The 19,321-nt window shown below is 43.2% G+C and overlaps 1 protein-coding gene across 2 annotated transcripts in view; it reads left to right on the top strand.

Annotated features, from left to right (window-relative positions):
* Positions 1-19,321, top strand: part of LOC139730528 (uncharacterized) — a 148,948-nt gene that overhangs the window by 113,816 nt on the left and 15,811 nt on the right. Inside the window, exons 8-9 of one of the 2 annotated variants that reach the window (XM_071641379.1) lie at positions 607-945; positions 13,203-13,397. In XM_071641379.1, coding sequence (XP_071497480.1) covers positions 607-945; positions 13,203-13,397 — 534 coding nt within the window. The remainder of the gene's footprint in view (positions 1-606; positions 946-13,202; positions 13,398-19,321) is intronic. The other variant, XM_071641380.1, reaches the window with a different exon arrangement.

The raw sequence follows: 19,321 nt of genomic DNA, 5'->3' as shown, positions 1-19,321 counted from the left end.
TAGTGTAGAACTTTGGTTGTACTGCAATGATCCTTTTGTTCAATTACATACTAGTAACCTCAGTATCAAAGGGTTTGACTTAAATCCATCAAAAAAGAATCATGCTTTTCGCTGCCAGCCATATAAAAGAATATGCAAGTGATAGTCACATTTCTCCTCATTTTTGTATAAAGATGTAATGATATGTATGCCTATACATATGCCTATAACATAAGTTAGTAATTGTCAAATCCCTTTGATGTTGTCGCAAAGAAACAAAAGAACAAAAAACGTACATGCCTGCTCACTCCCCAAACGTAAAGATAATATGGGCATTGGTGGGGTTGTGACATCCAAGACTTCTAGAAATCTGCTAAAATGATACAGAAAAAAATAAGATCTATATGGCTCATTTAAGATGATTATTGATGACCAGATATTACTCTCTGTCATTCAAAAAGTTGTAAAGATTTCATAATATATTTGTTTTTGTTCATTTTTTCTGTTGGGGGGGGGGGGGGGGGGGGGGCTGTATTTCAATGCCTTTAGTGACAATAATCCTCCTTGGGGGAATAATTTTCTCCTAAACATGAAACACATTATTTTTTGCTTTTCTCTTTAATGTAGATAGAGGATGTGCTTCACAGAGTCCATGTTGATCTGGCTCATATCATCCTTGAGCTGCACTCCCTAGTTCGGCTCCCACTCACTGACCTGGGCATCATGCAGGCCTCTTCTGTTCTACACTCCCTCTCTAATGCCACCCAGCCCCTGGGTATCCAAGAAGGGATTGACAGTGATAACATTGTCAGCATCAATATTGATGTTGACGATGATGATGATGACTCTGTGGTAGGGAGCTGTGATGATGGCAGGAGACCAGAGATGATAGGGGAGAAGGTCAAGTCACAGTTGAGCATTCTGAGGAGCATGCTGAACATTGTGGTGAATGGTTCCCCCCTAATGGTAAGCCCTATGCAATTTTGCTAATAAAAGGTATTCCAGCAACTCGCAAACACCTACTCAAACCAGTTGACAATATGAAACATGGTTTGTAACACGATAGTTTCTGAAAAAAAAAATCTCAGAGGTCACCAAAATCAGATACCTGATGTTTGTGTTTTGCCCTGAGATATATTTCATTTGACTGTGATATATCATTAAGTGTTATGATACCTTTCTTTATTGATGTTTGTGGGTTTTAGACCTGTGTCAGCCATCACCTGCTACAGGTAGGCAGACCAAACAGAATTTAATAGCTCTTCAATGGTTTTGTTTAGATTTTTTATTATTATTTCTTTCTTTATTCCAGGAATGGAATGCTGCAATATATGCACAAACATCAATTTAGGTATAAAATCACACAAACATGTAGGAATTGGACTTAAAGGACAAGTTCACCTTCATAGACATGTGGGTTGAGTGAATGCAGCAATATTAGTAGAACACATCAGTGAGAGTTTGAGCAAAATCGGACAATCCGTTAAAGAGTTATGAATTTTTGAAGTTTCTGCTCAGTCACGGCTGGATGAAAAGACTACTATAGCTTGTGATGTCACATGAGTACAACGATATAAAGAAAGAATAAAGAAAATTCAACATATTTCCATTTCTCTCGCTTAACAAAAGAACTCTCGACTTCTGTCTTTCAGAAGGCAGGGGGAATAATATTACCCTTAACATACGTCTGTAGCAAGTCGAAGAAACGTGCACCTTATTCAAAAAGTAAAGTTTTGTGAAATTCTCTTTTTATTTTCTTTATATAGTTGTACGCATGTGACATCATACACTGTAGTAGTCTTCTCTTCCAGCAGTGACTGCGCAGTTACTTAAAATATTAATAACTTTTGAACGGATTGTCCAATTTTCCTCAAACTTTCACTGATGTGTTCTATTAATATTGCTGCATTCTCTCAATCCTTATGTATATGAAGGTGGACTTGTCCTTTAATACTGAATATAATGTCATTCTCTTTCATTGTGCAATGAGCTAAATATTCGAAACAGAGTTCATGTGTGTTCTCTGACAGCTTTACAATATGAAAGAGTATGAATTCAAGGAGAACTGTGAACTAATGTATTGACTAATTTTGGCCAGTATGTAATGACCATGCATATACCATATGTCAAAAAAAAAAATGCAATGGGACTTCTGCAATGATAACTTTAAAAATAGTGAATCAATCAAAATGCGATTTCAAGGTATGAAACTATAACTTATAACTGACATCTTACAGAAACCCCATCTAATTTGTTTGAGTGGTCCCAGAGAAATGGGGATCCTTGTCAAGCATGTCAAGAATCCCTTCCCTCCAAGTTTAGTCCATTGTGTTATGGATGCCAAGAGTATCCAAGTGCTAAACTTGGAAGAAACGGACCTGTGACACTCTTTACAATGATCCACATTTCTCTGTGACCAGTTAACCAAATTGAATGGGGTTTTCTGCAAGATGTAGGTATACTTTCATACCCTGAAATAGCATTAAGATTGTTTAATTGTTTGAAAGTTATCAATGCGAAATCCGATTGTAATATTTTGGGGAACATAGGCCGACCATCTGTGATCCATCATCATGAAAGCCTGATGAAGTCACCAATGTTGTGTCTCTTGGTTTTGATAGTTTTTAATATTCCTTATTATGCCTCCGTCATGAAGTGTCACCAGAGGCATTAGGTTTTCAGGTTGTCTGTCTGTCCGTCCATCCTTCCGTCCATCTGTAACTGATTTTGTGGACAGCATAACTTAAAAACCGTTTGAGGTATCGTAATGAAACTTAGCATAAATATGAATGAGTGGATGAAGTTGTGCATATCAACTTTTGGGTGCACATGCTCAACGTCAAAGGTCAAGGTCAAATTCTCAAAATTTCATTATTTTCTTCATATCTGTACAATATCTGGAGGTATTTTCTTAAAAGTTAGTGTATACCACTATTACCCAATAAAGGTTCTCTAGGAAAAGTTTTGGGCCATTAGGTCAAAGGTCAAGTGAAAAGGCTAAAATTTCACTTATCTACATTCAATACAACTGGCCACCTGTCTCTCAAAAGTATGCTATTCTTCCGGCTATGCCGAGAAACCCGAGGGCATATAAGCACAGAGAAACCAAAACAAAAACAGTCACCGCGCGCACCCTCCATGCGCCCGCCGCACACGGAGGCGGTGTGCGAGAGACCGCCATTGAATCATCTTTTTTTTACCGCTCGCGACCCGCAGAGTGCACACGTCTGCTACATCGCTCTCCTCCTTTGCTACCTCGTGTGTTCTGACAAGCTCACCCGACCGGTTGGTTCGACTTGCGACACTAAGGTCAGACCCACCCTTTTTTCCTCTCGGTAGCTCAAAATAACCTACGGTTATTCAGCAGACTCGTAATTTACCTGCTTAGATATAAATCACGGCGGTAAATTTCCATTTGGTACAGAGAGACCACGGCCTCCGCCCTGGCTTCTCCTCCGGGCAGGACACCTTAGGCTACGAGCGTTTATCTTAAGTAAAGGTTTAGTCACGCTCTCAGCCCTCCCGGCGGCTGTTATTTCTTACGAAAATTGCTTAAATTTCTTGCCGCCGTTTTGTTTGTACATGTGTCAATGCCGTACCACGGTACAGCGTGGATGGGCCTTGGTACTTTTCCATTCGAGCCGTATTGCTCGCCGCGTGGGCGTATTCTACCATCCTCCCGCTTGTCTTTACTTCGGTTGGACGTAGAAAAATTTATTTTCTTGTCTCTTGGATCCTTGAACTCACTTGTCGGGCTCCTTGAACTCTTCCTCCCGTAACAGGGCCCTCCAACCTTACCTTGCCCTAGGCTGGGGGGGCCTGGGGTTCCCCCCGTACCGAGCCCCATCCTTACTTATGGCTTAAGATTGTACTTTATGGGGAGTAAACTCTTCTAGTTTTCTGCGATGTCTCTTGTTTATCTCAAAATGTTTAAACAAATGTTGTAGGCCTTCGGGGAACGAAACTCTATCCCATCTGTAAACCAGGTCTTCCGTTACCTAAGTACAGTATATATGTATATATTTATATGCATACACCTATACTGCATTTGTTGTCTTGACTCACCTTTTTTATCACGTTCCTTCCCGTTGTCCTCCCCTACAGTCACTACCATGATGCCTCGCTAAGCGACACCTATTGCCGTCCTCTTTCCGAGGGCGACTCGCGCGCGCGATCCTGCAACCGCGCAGCGCCGTGCGAAACATGCGGAGGTGGACGCCTACTGCGCAGGAGGATAGGGAGGCCTGGCTACCTGCCAAAAATGATCAGCCCCGCCGCCTCCCAGCCCCGTGGAGCCATCGGGCTCGCTGGTCCCATCGCGACCCAACCCGCTCCCCCCTCCCGCCCCACCCAAGCAGCTCTCGGCGTCAGATACCGACCCCGACGAGTCTTGAACCTGGTTACCCTCCACACATTCGTCTCAAGACGTAGGACTCCCCCTCCTACTTCACGTCTGCGCCGCGCCGTGCAGTGTCCGACCGCACACCGGCGGTGCCCCCTCCCCGTTCGCCAGCGCCGCCCAGTCTTCGAGCGCTTGGGTGCACGGGCCTGCCGCTCCGTCGGCCCTGGTCCCTCGCTGGGTTGGCCGCATCCCCCCACGGGTGAACCCACCCTCCCAGAATCAACAGAGGGCTCCGAACTGGAGCTTCCCTTCCAGTGGGCTAGGAAGCGCAGACGCCGCGCTCCTTGCCCCGCCCCACCAGCCCCCAAGTGCTCCCGCTCAAGCTTGGGTCCCCCGCTGGGTTGGTCACATCCACCCACGGGTGAATCTACCCTACCAGAACCTACGGAGGGCTCCGAGCCGGAGCCCCCCACCCAGCGAGCTAGGTAGCGCACACGTTGCACTCCCTGCCCCTCCTTCTTGGGCGGCTATGGCAAGCCACTTAAGCCATGAAATATTAAAGATAACAGTAAAGACAGTAGGGATTCATACTAAATGTTTCTCCCTAATTGCTGATGCTTTATGCCTATACTTGTACTGCTATCTTTCACCACTTACAGGTGGTAAGTATGGTTGATCCTGCCTTCCCCCTTACACGGTGGTAAGTATTTCACTGATTTACACACGTTTTCCTTTACAGTGAAAAACGCAGCGCCGCTGCAACAATGCACGCGCGCAACTCCGCGCAGTGAGACACGAGTTGATCAGCGGCCCCCGGGACTCCCCGGAGCCCGGGCTCGCCGCATGAGTTGTACCGCTGAGGCCAGCAGTCGTGGACCCTCCCGGCTCAGTTGCCTTCGCGTGTGCTCACCTGGAGCCCACTCCTGTACCATCAGTTCTCGCGTCCGCCTCGCCTCTGACTCAGACTGGCTCACCGTCTGACTCAGACCATCAGGATGGCTGAATGCCCCCTTCCCGCTGTCACATCTGAGCAAGTCATGTGGCAGTGCTCTTTCCCTGCCTGGCTGGCTATAATGATCGCCGACAGAGGAGACCTTTTGCCATTTTTCACTGTAGGATCGGCACCCTACGGCGCTCCTCACCAGATCCATCATGCGCCTAGCAGCCTATACGGGAGACTTGGCCAACCGCTCGGTGCGGGCCGTCCCGCTAGCGGTCACCACCTGAGGACCGCTCCCTCTTGGCCTTCCCTGCTTATCACCCCTCTCTGAGCCTCTGTGGCAGCAGTCTACGCGAGCGGCACTGTACACCCCGTGCCGTCGCCGTGACCTAACACTGCGTGCGCTCGGCTTCTCCAAGCGCCTCAGCGCTCAGCTAACATGGGGAGCCCCCTTCGAGGGGCCACACCTGTTCTCCGGCCAATGCGTGCCTCGGCTTCATGAGGAAAAGCTGTCCGGCAAAAGGCGAGAGAGCTCAACTCGCACCTGCGCCGCTTCTCTCACCGCGGTCGTGGCGCCTCTCGTGCCCAGCCCCACCCGAGCACCCTCCCCCTGCCGGTGGCCCCTGCCCCAGCCCCGAGGGTTGACGCGACCACCGGGCAGCGGTGCCGCGGACGTGGCTCATCTCGCACCGGTTCCTGCAACCCCGCCAAGCAGCGTCCGGCTCTTGGAAAGCCAAGCCCGAGTTTGTGACAGGTGGGACGCGTGGGCAGTAACTTACTAGCCTTCGCCCCCGCCTGGCGTGTTGTCACTTGTACGGAGTGGTTACTCCGTAGACCTCACACATGATCTTCCTGTAGGGGCCCTCTGCCCCCCCCCCGCCGAAGCTGGCAGAATGCCAGGTCCTCGCCAGTGAGATAGCATCCCTGCTTGCGAAGGGGGAAGGGGGCGGTCGAGGAGATCCCAGACCACCCACGCCCCTCCCCATCCTTCTTGTGCTCAAGCGCTTGGGCGTTTTTCGCATGATTCCCAACCTCAAATGCATCAATCTTTCGTGTCCGTTCCATCCTTTGGAATGGAAACCATCGTGTCGTTCCTACCCCTTCTCCCCCCGAGACTGGTCGGTATCGATCGACTCGCAGGACGCGTACCTCCACGTACCCTCAGCCGCAAGACAGAGGGCAATGCATATCGATACGAAGCCCTCCCATTCGGGCTCAGGTCCTCCCCGCAGCTCTTCACGCGCTTAGCTACCGCCATAGTGGGCTTTCTTCGTCAACACGGCCTTCACGTGTATTACTATCTCAACGATTGTTGCTAGTGGCTGCGTCACCACAGCTTCTCAATCATCAGCTGTGGCTCCTTCGTGAGATCGTACAGCGCCTTGGCTGGCTCGTGACCGTGAGAAATCCAAACTTACTCCCACGCAACACCCCACTCCCTCGGCGCAGTGATTGATACCCCGCAGGGTCTGCCCTGACCGACCCCTCAGCGTATTGGCACCTTCGTGAGCACCGCTCGCTTGCTCAGCACCAGGAACAGCGCCCCAGCCTGGTTTGGCTTCGCTTTCTGGGGCTTCTAGCCAGCCTCATAGACTTACTACCTGACTGCAGCCTGCGCATGCGCCCCCTGCAGTTCCACCTGTTGGAGCTTTACACTATGCACCGCGACCCCCTGCCCAAGCCCATCCCCGGCTCCCCACACGCCTGTACCCTGCTTTGATTGTGGAGTGTGGCTGCCTCCCTCTCACAGGGCAAGCCCTTCCGCACGGCTTCCCCGTCTTACACAGTGACGACTGATGCCTCCCTGCAGGGCTGGGGTGCTCACCACCATGGGCAGCCTGCCCATGGCACGTGGGCCCCCCCCCCCCATGTCACTCATCAACATATCAACCTGCTGGAAAGGCGGGCGGTACTACTCGCGCTCCGCCCCTCATCCGTATGGACAACATCACTATTGCCGCGTACCTCAAAGGCCAGGAGAACACACGTCCTTGCAGCTGCACACCCTAGCTGCTCAGCTCTGGACGTGGCGCCGGGCCAAGGCAGTCTCGCCGATTGCCTCATACAGCCCCGGCGACAAAAATCTCATTGCCGATTTCTTATCACGGGGGCAACATCGCCCCTCCGAGTGGACTCCCCACAGAGATGTAGCCCACTCGCTCAGTCAGAGTCTAGGGCCGTTCGACATAGATCTTTCCACGTCAGCCCCCAACACCTGGCTCCCGCGGTACTGCTCATGAGTGCAGGACCCGGCAGCCACGGCACTCGATGCGGTCTCGCTGAGTTGGAGGCTCCTGTGCATGTACGCGTTCCCCCTATCCCTCTCCTACCCCGCGTCCTCCAGGAGATCCGGGAGGATCAGGCGACACTGGTGCTCATCGCACTGATGTGGCCGTAGAGGGTTTGGTACCCACAGCTGAGGAGCCTGGTAGTGGGACTTCTGATCCCACTACTGCTCCGGCCAGACTTCCTCTCCCAGCCCATCTCAGGAGCCCTACACCTCTGCCTCCACCATCTGCGCCAGACTGCTTGGCCCTTATTCAGGGACGCCAGGACGGCGGCCGGCCTCTCTGAGAGCGCCGCCTCCCTGGTAGCAGTTTCACATAGACAATCTACCACCCAAACCTACAACTCCTGTCTTGCAGGTTTCTTTGATTGGTGTCAGGAGCGCAGGATCCAGCCCCGCTCCACCCCTTAGAAAAAATCGCGGACTTCCTGATCCATCTCTTTGATAAAGGCTTAGCGCTAGCCACGATCAGAGGTTATAGAACGGCCATAGCGGCCATATATGCCGGTTTTGCCGATGGCTCGTCCGTCACTAACTCTGCCTCGCTGACGCGCCTCTCCAAGGCAATTTTCCTCCAACGGCCCCCTTCGCACAGACTCCTTCCTCGCGGAGCCTGCCGAAGGTTCTCAAAGCGCTCTCAAAAAGACCCTTCAAGCCCTTCGCTGAGGCATCTCTCAGAGACCTCACCATTAAGTCTGTCGTCCTGTTAGCCATAGCCTCAGGACAGAGAAGATCCACGATCCACGCCCTTTCCACTGCGCCTGGCCACATCTGTTGGGAAAGGAGTGCCGTTCGCCTCATCCCACGCGCCGACTTCATAGCCAAAAACCAATCAGCTTCTTCGGGGCCAGTTGAGATCCTCCTTCGTCCTCTCGCAGACCTGCCTTCGGTCCCCGAGGACAAAGTATGGTGCCCAGTTCGCGCGCTAAAATGCTACCTAGCGCGTACGAAACCTAAGCGGCAGGGCGAGCAGCTCTTCGTAATTTCTAAAGAGCCTTCACGCCCGCCTCACGTGATACCATCTCCACGTGGATCGTGGCGGCATTCAAAGCCACAGGCCCGGCGGCTCTTATCTCAAATGCCTCGCCGTGCGCCCACGACACTCGCGGCATTAGTGCCTCCTGGGTGCTCTTCGACGGCGTCCCCCTTGAGATCCAGTCTACAGCATACTGGTCCTCCTCTAACACCTTCACCTCTTTCTATCTGAAGGACATACCCGCCTCCGAAGTCTCCTTTCAACGTGGAGCCTTCACAGGGACCCCAAAAACCTAAACACCCTCCCTCCGGGCCTCGACAGCCGGCCACCCACATCTGTGCCGGTCTAGCATACTTTTGAGAGACAAGCGGCCAGTTGTATTGAATGTAGATCAGAAGAATCAGTAGTGATTCTCTTATCTACGAGTTACAACTGGCCGCCTGTCTCAGGCGCCCGCCCACCGTCCCCTCGCCTCGCTTCGCACCGGGCTGTGGCTCCTGTCGGAGGGCCCGCTTCTGCGCTACTAAAGAGGATGATTCAATGGCGGTCTCCCGCACGCCACCTGCGTGCGCGGCGGGCGCACGGAGGGTGCGCGCGGTAAGTGACTGTTTTTGTTTTGGTTTCTCTGTGCTTATATGCTCTCGGGTTTCTCGGCGTAGCCGGAAGAATAGCATACTTTTGAGAGACAGGCGGCCTGTTGTATCTCGTAGATACAAGAATCACTACTGATTCTTCTGTTTTCTCTTTATCTTGAAAATTGCTCAAGTTATTTTCATGGAACTTAGTACATATGCATGTACTGCCTTACAGTGATTCTCCCTGGACATTATTGGGTCATGGGTTCAAAGGTCAAGGAAAAATGATAAAGTTGCACCTTTTTTGCCCATATCTTGGAAATGGCTCAAGATATTGTCATGAAATAAGTACATATGCATATACTGCCTGACAGTGACTCTCTCAGGAAATTTGGGGTCATTGGGTCAAAGGTCAAGGCTCAAAGGTCAGGCTAAAATACTACAATTCTACTATGTAATGCTGAATTTGTACTTTTTCTCCGTATCTCAGAGATTACTCAATGCATAGAAATAGTAAATTAGGTATATACATGCATTATTGCACAATGATTCTGTAGGGAAATATTTTGGCCATGGCGTCTTAGGTCACGGGAAAATGTTTAAATGTCACAATTTTTCCCATTTTTTTTTTTTTAAAGCTCAAAGTATTGCTATGAAAATGGAAGTTACCAGTTGATAATTATTTGAAGAATTGAAGGCCATATGGTCAAAGGGCAAGGATCAAAGGTCAAATGCTCAAATCCCTGAATACCTGCTCTGTTAAAGGCATTATTTACCCTTTGCAGATGTAACAAAAATCAAGCTTTAGTGCTTTAGAATAGTTCTAAAATGTGAGCTAGGGATAGAAACAACCAATGTAACAATTTGAATCAGATGAGTATAATCAGTGTTATTGTTTGATATACAAAATGTCAACAATAGTTATAATAAAAATGTTTCTAGACTAAACCATCTTCAGTTATGGTTTAGTAGGGAAAATGGTGATACCTCCTTATGTTTTAGGCCTTATTACAAAATTTTTTATATGGTAGGATGTTTTGTGATACAGCTGACGTACACATATGGGTAATTCCATAAAATAGGGACCCACTTTGTGACATGCCTATTTTGCCAATAAAATCAGAAAATCAGATTTTTGTTCAACATAACTTTAAAAAACATTCATATTGAGTAAGTTCCTTGAAAACTGACTGAAAATTAACATTCTAAACTGAAATTGAAGGAAGTCAGCATACCAAATTGCAGTGTATGGGGAAAAACTGGTTCACCATGTAAAAGGGACACCATTAGTGTCCCCCTTACACGGTGAACCATCCATTTTGGCATCTTACCACATATTTCAAACTAGTTTTATGTTTGTTTCAATAGAAGTGATTATTTTGAAGTAAGAAATAAACTATACTATTGAAAAAATTACACAACCCCTATTTTTGGCGCGGAAAAAGATTCTTCAATGTTTCTCGTGTAAGGGGGACACCAAATATTATTTTTGCATTTTTTTTTCAAATTAATAGAGTGGTCAATTTTTTATACCTGTTACAAAGAAACCACAGCTACATTGTAAAATATGCCAACGAGGAGCAATTATTGTCGTGATAAGACACAAAAAATTAGCTATCACAGTGCCCCGACGTAATATTTAGGGGGACACCAAAGCCACGTGTGTGAAAATTATAATTTGGTCTTTTTTTCAAATTCATTCATTTTACCCCAATTTTCTCTTGAAATCTTTTAAACTATGTGATTGCTACCAAAATAACAACAAACAGTTCAACACTGGTCCTTGATATGGATTCCACACTCATGAATTAAGGTTTCTCGTGTGAGCAATTATGGGGACACCAAAACTTAAGCGTGAAACGTCTTTCTTGGGATTTACATGCGCAAATGTGTATCAATTGATGCATGAAATATATTTATAGTGTTCAAAATTTGCTCGTCTTTTATCATTTTTGACCCCTTAAAATAGAGTTTAATCCACAAACAAGCTGTAAATCTGTCTAACTGGTGTTACAGTAAAATGTCACTTAATTTTGCCCAAAAACGTTGTGATTCTGTACTTTTTGTCAAAATTCATGTGGAACTTTGAAGAAGCAATTTCTATATTTTACTTTGAAAAGGAAGATACCTGAATAAGAGTATTCAGAAGTGAAATTGATTTAGGGTATGTAATTTTTAAGCAATGACAATATGAAGCAAATAGAAGGGCATTTAACTAGTGGGACCCTTTTTAATGGAATTACCCAATCCATATGCATCAAATGTGATATCTCAAACATTTTTAAAATCACTGCTCCTAATGGTACACAGTACCTTTAAACAATTTAGCCATCCATCCAAATGAAATCTAGATCAAAGAAAGTAAAAACTGAACACATATGTGACAACTGACAAGCATGCCATTATGATTTTTTTTTTTTGCCAATTATGTGAAACTTTCATATCATATTGTCAAGACATGCTGTAGATGTATTGGGAGAGCCATGCATTATGACGGAGGCATACCAGTTGCCATAGCGACATTTCTAGTTCTCAATAGTGTATCAAATATAACTTATCTCATTTTACTCATTAGATCCTGTCACGAAGACAATCAGAAAGCTGGCAACGAGATAAATAACAGCTTTTAGAAATTGGCATTGAAGTGTAGATATGGCCAGGCATTTAAAAGATTAGACACACAACAGAGAAAGTTTGTTACAATAAAAATTGAAAACCAGGGAGTGACATGTTGCTAACATGAGGTATTTCTTTCTTGAAAATACCCTCAGTTTTATTACTCTATGTTTTCATGTTTTTAAAAAGATAGTGACTTGTTTTATGACGAAGTCATAATTATCATATTTTAACTCAAATCACTGTGTCATACATTTATCACAAGTGTATATGGTTTTACTTTAGCTTAGTATTTTGTTAGCAAGTCACATGTATGTTAAAGTCAAAGAATAATTCCAAAAGTTGCACTCTGGTTTTTCATTTGTGTATTTGATTGGTTCATTTGTATATACTTATGCTTGTTTCTCCGAGTGAGCATATACAGTGAAGGTTTTTGTTACATAGATATACATTTGTATGATATGTTCAGTGGAGGGGTTTTACCTAGGCAATAATATTGGCTAGATCTGCTTGACACATGTTTGAAGTGGAATGACAGATTTTCCAGCAACGTGTGCTTTTGCAGCTGCAATATGCAACTTCCCTCATGTGCTGGGCTTTAACATCTGGAGTACTTGTATTTAAACTTAATGACAAGACAAGGATGCTTGTAGATAAGTAGCAGTCCTCTTCAAATTCATTCCGGAGATTCTTCTGTCAAGTTTTCTCTTTTAATGATTATTTACACAGATGTAGGCCAGCAGTCCTATGCTATCAAGATGCATTACTCACTGACTTTAGTACTTGATAAATACCACTGTCACTGATAGTTACTGTCATGATATAAAGTACTATTCCCCCAGGTAGAAAACTGGTTACTACAGAAGGATCAAGACAAAGTGTGTAATCATCATTCTTTTTCTTTTTTTTTCAGACTATTTGACTTTCTCTTTCCACCGAACTTTCTTTGTAACCTCTCTTTGTAACAGGCAAGAACTGCATGGTCTTGTGACCATTTCTTGGCTGTGGTATAAGTCTGAAGGATTTATTATGGAAATATCAAAATTCATAGCTATGCTGTTCTTTTGTCACAGGAATAATACTGTCAGATGCTCATTTCCGTACTTCATATCACTAGCTTTTTGCTGCTTTGCAATATGTAGGCCCTATGCTGACTGGAAGTATCTCAATCATCTTGATTGGTTCTCTGAAAAATATGATCTAGAACAGGGCTTCCATTGAGAAGAAGGCTTTACAGTAATGCAGAATATGTTTCAGCACTCAATTTTGTATTTTTGAGAGGGTACTGAAATACATTAAATGTCCCCATATTTAATTGAAAATATGCTTTTCTGTATGTATACTATAAAAGAACATTATGCGGCTATTTCCTGAGATGTAGAAAAGAAAATAGTTCAAAAAGCCAGTGCCTGCTAAGAAGCTTGCATAGTACTTCTTTACGAACACTTTACACCTTGCCACAAACAACCACTCCCTTCCTCAACAAGCTGACCAGTGACTGCAAAGCGCATCAGGAGGACTTGGAACGCATTGGTCAGCTGGAGGGTCATGCTGCAGCTCTAGAGAGGGAGCTTGGTGACACACGGCTGCAAGTGGATCTGTTAGAGGCAGAGATTGACCGTTTAGACAAAGTGCTGCTCAGGAAAGATCAGCAAATAGACCGGCTTCAGCGGAGCAAGAAAGTGAGATTGCCAATCAATCCTTGCATACATCTATCCAAATTATCACCAAAACAGCACATTAATAGTTCCAGTATCTGATAAGGTTGACTGGATTTGTTTTCATGATTGAATAGTAATAACCAGTCATTCACACATATATCCACTGTCAACCTACATTAAGTAATGCCAGAATTTTTATGTTCACCATGTTTGTTGTTTGTTTCTTTGTACGCGTGTTTACATGTTCTTATTTGTGTAATGCCTCTACTTGCTTCGAGAAGGAAATGGATGTCATGTCTGCATGTGCTTTATCTATCCTGTTAATGTGTACTCTATCATATTCTCTCTCTGTGCCCTGTTGTGTTACTTTATATTGTGTGTATCTGTCGAAGGAATTCTGATTTTCATTCCAATGTTTTGTAGTTTGCGTAATGTATGTCATCAGCTGAGCATTATACCCTCACTCCCATTACATTAAAAACCTAGTTATAACAAAATGTGCAACATAGTAAAAATTCTTAAGTCCCAAAATTATCATTGAATTCTATGTTGGAAAATTTGCCTTTTTTAGAAAGCAAACTTGGCTCTAGCCAAATTTTTATTATAACGAAGTCATTTCTGAGTGCCGCTGACAAATGTAAACAAAAGAAATGTGCTCTGTTATTAGAAAATGAGGATCACTTTCAAAATTGCAAAGCATAGTAAACATGTACAGAGCATCTCTGCTTGGGCGAATATTTCACATTTTACATTTTTTTTTTATTAGAAATCGCTCGGCGTTCACTTCCTTTGTCACACACAGTTTCCGAGAAGAAACTCTGTCACAGTATTATATGTAAATCCAGAATGAAATAAAGTTAATTGTTATTCTGAATGTTTGTTATTCAGAAACACACAAATTCCATATGCCTAGATGTTCGATAATCCAAAACTGAAAATAGGGTTCACAAACATTTGAGCCGTTTCTGGAAGGTTAATTATTCCTAAGGTTCATCAATCCAAAACCGAAATAGGGTTCGTTATTAAGAACATTTGAGAGGTTATTCTGAAGGTTCACTATTCCTAAGGTTCATCAATCCAAAACTGAAATAAGGTGCATTATTAGGAAGGTATCTACAGAAATGATAGGAATCATTCTTTTCCGTAGGTTTGTTAATCATATTAAGATGAAATAGGTCTGTCAATCCAAAAGTGAAAACTTAAGAAAGTGAATATACTAACAAACCTTCAGAATTACAAACCTTATTAAATCTTTGGGATAATGAGCTTTTTTCATTTTCAGGTTCACAAACCTTCAGAATAACAAACCTTATTTCATTTTCAGATGAACAAACCTTATATCACTTTCTGAATTATGAATTTTTGGAATAATGAAATTTGTATCATGGAACCTTCATAATAACAAACCTTATTTTATTTTTGGATCAACAAAACTTATGGAATAATGAACCTTATTTGAATTTCAGATGAATGAATCTTATTTCATTTTTCAGATTAACAAACCTTTGGAATAGTGAATCTTAGGAATAGCAACAAATCTTCAAAGTAACGAACTGTAGCCAAATCCTAAACCATCACTTTTCATATGTGTTTTCAAACTAAGCATGAAAGTATATACATGTATACAAACAACTTATTCTCTTTCTTTGATACAAGATTTAAACAGAACTAATGAGATTACATTGCATATAATATTGCTTTTCAACGTATGATGAGTATTCAATAAACAACATAGAATGTACACATGGTTTGCATATTTTCATCATATTTCTGTACTCATTCAGTTTTTAACGAAATTTCAATATAACGAAAGAAAAGTGCCGGTCCCAAAGACTTTGTTATAATGGGAATGCACTGTAGGGATATTTGGGGTCAGTGTACATTAATACATTTCATCTTGTCTATGCAAATATTGTCTGACAGTCAGAATGATATTTATGGACTCTGATACTAAAGGAGGGCAGTGCATCACACCTCCAATAAGTTTTGTTTTGTGGGGTTGTTGTTTTTTTTTTATCATTTTCAAGATTAATACAATGTAAAGCATGTCAATGGGATATTATAGTAGCTGTTGTGACAAATGCTTTGGCAAATGTACCAATAATTTATCAATGTACAAGTTGTGTGTTCTCCATAGTGAAACGTAAACTCTTAACCCATTGAGAATGGGCTGATTTTGCTACAGCACGCATTTCCCATAGACACCTGCGTGAGTATACTCAAGACTAGTCTTCCACAAGTTGATGTAAATGCTAACCTGTGTTTACACCATGTTCCTGGTGGCTACGGCAGCCCCATTTGCCCAAAATGTAGTTCACCGTGGGTAGATGAGACATTCTCCTGTTTTCCCTCCTTCGCATTCTAGTCTTGTTCATTCCAATCCTCGCCCTGGTGAACATATGTGACCCGCTACAACAAAAGGATCCGAAAGTCGGGGAGGACAATTTTCTGAAAATGACATGACATTATTCCCTTACTCTTCTAACTGTAATTTCATATATAGCACAACTCATAAAAGTACTCGGTTGCGGAGATACCGATGATTTTATTAGCGCATGTTAAGTGGTTGAGAAAATCAGAGTTTCGAGAAAAAACGCCTTCAAAGTTTTCCTTCCGACGCTATCATGATCAAGTAGAGGCGAGACAGTTTTCACCACTTGACAATCGAAGGCATGCTCCTAGAGACCTCCGCGATGTTCATTCAAGCTTAACACCAGCGGTCTACGCATGACCAATCAGTAATCAGGATGCCACGCACTGACCAATAAGATCATTCCCTCGTTGCTAGAGGCGGAGTCTAGCTGCGGCGCTAAATCCAAATCTTCGGACACGTCTCTCTTACGTTGAAAGTCAGAAAATCATGGCCCAGAAAAACGCTGATTTCTTGCCTTTCCTTTGATCATTTAGCTTTGAAATTTGGACAGATGATAGACAAAACATTAGTCTACAAAATTATGCCAAAAATAGAAATCTGATTGTTTTGACCAATTTTGATGATGTGACTTCAATCTCGATTTTCTCGGCTCAGCCGTCAGCGACTTTAGGATCCTTTTGTTGTAGCGGGTCACATATAGCTATCAGAAGCTGTGATCTCAAGGTGTCTGGTAATGCAAGACTATCAATATTTTCCACCACATCCCGCTACGGACCTCCTGGAAGTTTTGTTACGGCCTATTACGTCCTGTTGTGTTTCATTGCATTCACCCCGTTTTATCACAGCATACAAGATTCCTCATTAGCTCTGGGACTGCAGTGTCAGATTTTTTTGACAGTTTAAAAAATTGGCACGGCATCCACAACAATCACGACCTGTCACATTTGCCTATCCCATCTCACCGTGTGTTTCATGTCCATCCAGTTTTGTCCACGGTGGCCGGAAACGTGACTGCTGTGGTTGCCGGGAACATGGTGTAAACGCAGCATAAGGGAATAAACATGTACATAGAATGGTAGTACATATAATCATCATTGTTGCTGTAGCTAATGTTGTGTGCATTCTCTGTTTGTGCCCGCTGTGTTCACTTGCCTGTATTGTTATTCAGCTTTTAGATCCTAGATGTACACAATGAAAGCAGGCTTATTTATCCTAAGAATATAATATGAATTGATTTGCAGTGGACATACATAAAATGGCATTATAATTTTTTTCTTTCTACTTTGTCATTTTATTCTAGCCTCTGTTGTTTTTGTGCTTTAATCATTTTCTATCATATTTTCTAATTTTCTAATCACCTCTAATAATGTTTGCTACATATGTCTAAATTTATCTTAAACATAATGCAGATTATTTGAAGTGATTCAGTGATCGAAGAATATGCAATTACTTAATACATGGTCTCTTCTTGTATGCCACTGTGTATCATGCCGAGCATTGCTGGCAAAATGCAATGTTTCAGATCATTAGCTTATCATCCATTTTCATTTTACCACATTTTGCAGAGCATCTTGTGTTCACATTTTCTGTATTGCCATTGTGTCAAAATTGTTATCTGTATTCACTGACAGCCTTAAGAACTCCACATGCTATTCATCAGTGCATTGACACTGATACATTGGGGATTTAATTTGGTACAATGTACCGTACATTATATATCTTCTGTTGTGTCTCATGTGCCTTAAGCTTTTGTAAGCTATTATGATGGAACAAAAAAGGGAAATCAATTCCACTCTCTGATTGTGTAGCAAGCCATGATACTCATGCTATTGTTTATATACTTCTATAAGTCAAAGATGAAAGTTGGCATTGCTATTCCACAGTTGTTCCCTTTAATAGTATTAAAGACCTAATGGATGGAAATGGATCCAGAGTTGTTGTTTTTTAATTGATACCTGATCATCTGCTTCAAGTGTTCACTCCAGATCAATTTTCATTTTTATGCAACCTTTTCTAACTTTTGTACTATTTTGTTAATCAGCTGAGATGTAATTTCCTTTATTCCAGCACTTTCACATATAATTTGTACTGACATGAAAACACAGAGTCAAGGTCAGGCTCAGCGTCTGCTAGTGATTCAATCCAGCTAGGAAAGCACAGCTGCAGCACAAGCAGTGGCACATGTGGCCTTGCTATCTGGCCGCAACCAACTTTGAACTCGACAGTGTACTAGACTAGAGAAAACTGCACATAACCTGCATTCCTATAATTCAAGCAATTAATGAAATCCACAAGTCAACAAAGCTATACAATTTGACCAATACGGGGTATTTGGGGGAGTCTCCCATGGAGAAATTAGTATTTGATTACTCTAAATGAATGAATTCTGATTTAAAAAAGAAAATAAGCAAAAAAATCAACCTTTTCTCCTTCCAGCTTGATGATTGCTGTGGGTCATACAGGCATATTACACAACATGCACAAAGAACACTAGTTAGGGTGGGATTTCACGGAGCACGCGAACGATTTGCGAATGACGCGAATGGCAAAATCCAGCATTCGCATTTTAGTCTGCAAAAGATCGCCAAACAAACGTGAGGGTTCGGAAGCGTCGTCAATTGTTCGCGAATGTCGTTTTTACTTCGGCGATAATTTCAAAAAAGTTTGAAATTTTTTGCGAACCTTTTCCGCACACTTAGTCGGGATTTGCTCGTGAATTGTTCTCGAAAGTGTCGTTAAAGCTTCGTCATATGCGCAAGACCTTCGCAAGACACGCGCGATGTTCGCAAAATGTTCGTGAAACCCCAAACAGACTCCGAAACTTCGGAGAATGTCTCGCGTATGTTACGCGAAATCTGCGAAGTTTTTCCGATCATTTTACGACGTAATCGCGAACTGTTCGCGTACCTTTTGAGACATTCTCGCGAACGTTTAGCGCACGTTTGAGGGATGTATGCCCTGTACGTTTTCTACAAATAAAAGTCGTAGTATACATCTAAACATCAAACAATTAAATATTAACAACTATAGTAACGTAAGAAATTAAAGACGAGCAAAGAGAAAGAATATTTGATATACAAAAAAAAATCGCAGAATACACTTAAAATCAATCTTAAAGGGAAGGTAAACCCCAAGAGCAATGTGGATTGAGTGAAAGCAGCAGCATTAGTAGAACACATCAGTGAAAGTTTGAGGAAAATCGGACAATCGATGCAAAAGTTATGAATTTTTAAAGTTTTGATGTTGGAACTGCTGGATGAGGAGACTACTAGAGGTTATCACGTATGAGTGGACAACAATACCAAGAAAATATAAAGAAAATTCTGCAAAAATCCATTTTTCATGAAAATTACAAATTCCATCAACTTGATATTGACATATGTTAAGGGTAGCAATTATTCTTCCTGCTCTCTGAAAGCGGTTGATCCATTGCTCTTTCATAATTCTAGAAAAGTGAATTTTTGTTGAATTTCCTTTATATTTTCTTTGTATTGTTGTCCACTCATACGTCATATCCTCTAGTAGTCTCCTCATCCAGCGGTTCCAACACCAAAACTTTAAAAATTCATAA

This window comes from Diadema antillarum, unplaced genomic scaffold (genome assembly GCF_040938485.1).
Source record: "Diadema antillarum isolate AM-2024a unplaced genomic scaffold, OU_Dant_1.0 seq00000320_RagTag, whole genome shotgun sequence".
In the NCBI taxonomy this organism is placed as follows: Eukaryota; Metazoa; Echinodermata; class Echinoidea; order Diadematoida; family Diadematidae; genus Diadema; species Diadema antillarum.
The sequence above is the reverse complement of the archived record's forward strand: the minus strand, read 5'-3'. Positions and strand labels throughout refer to the sequence as shown.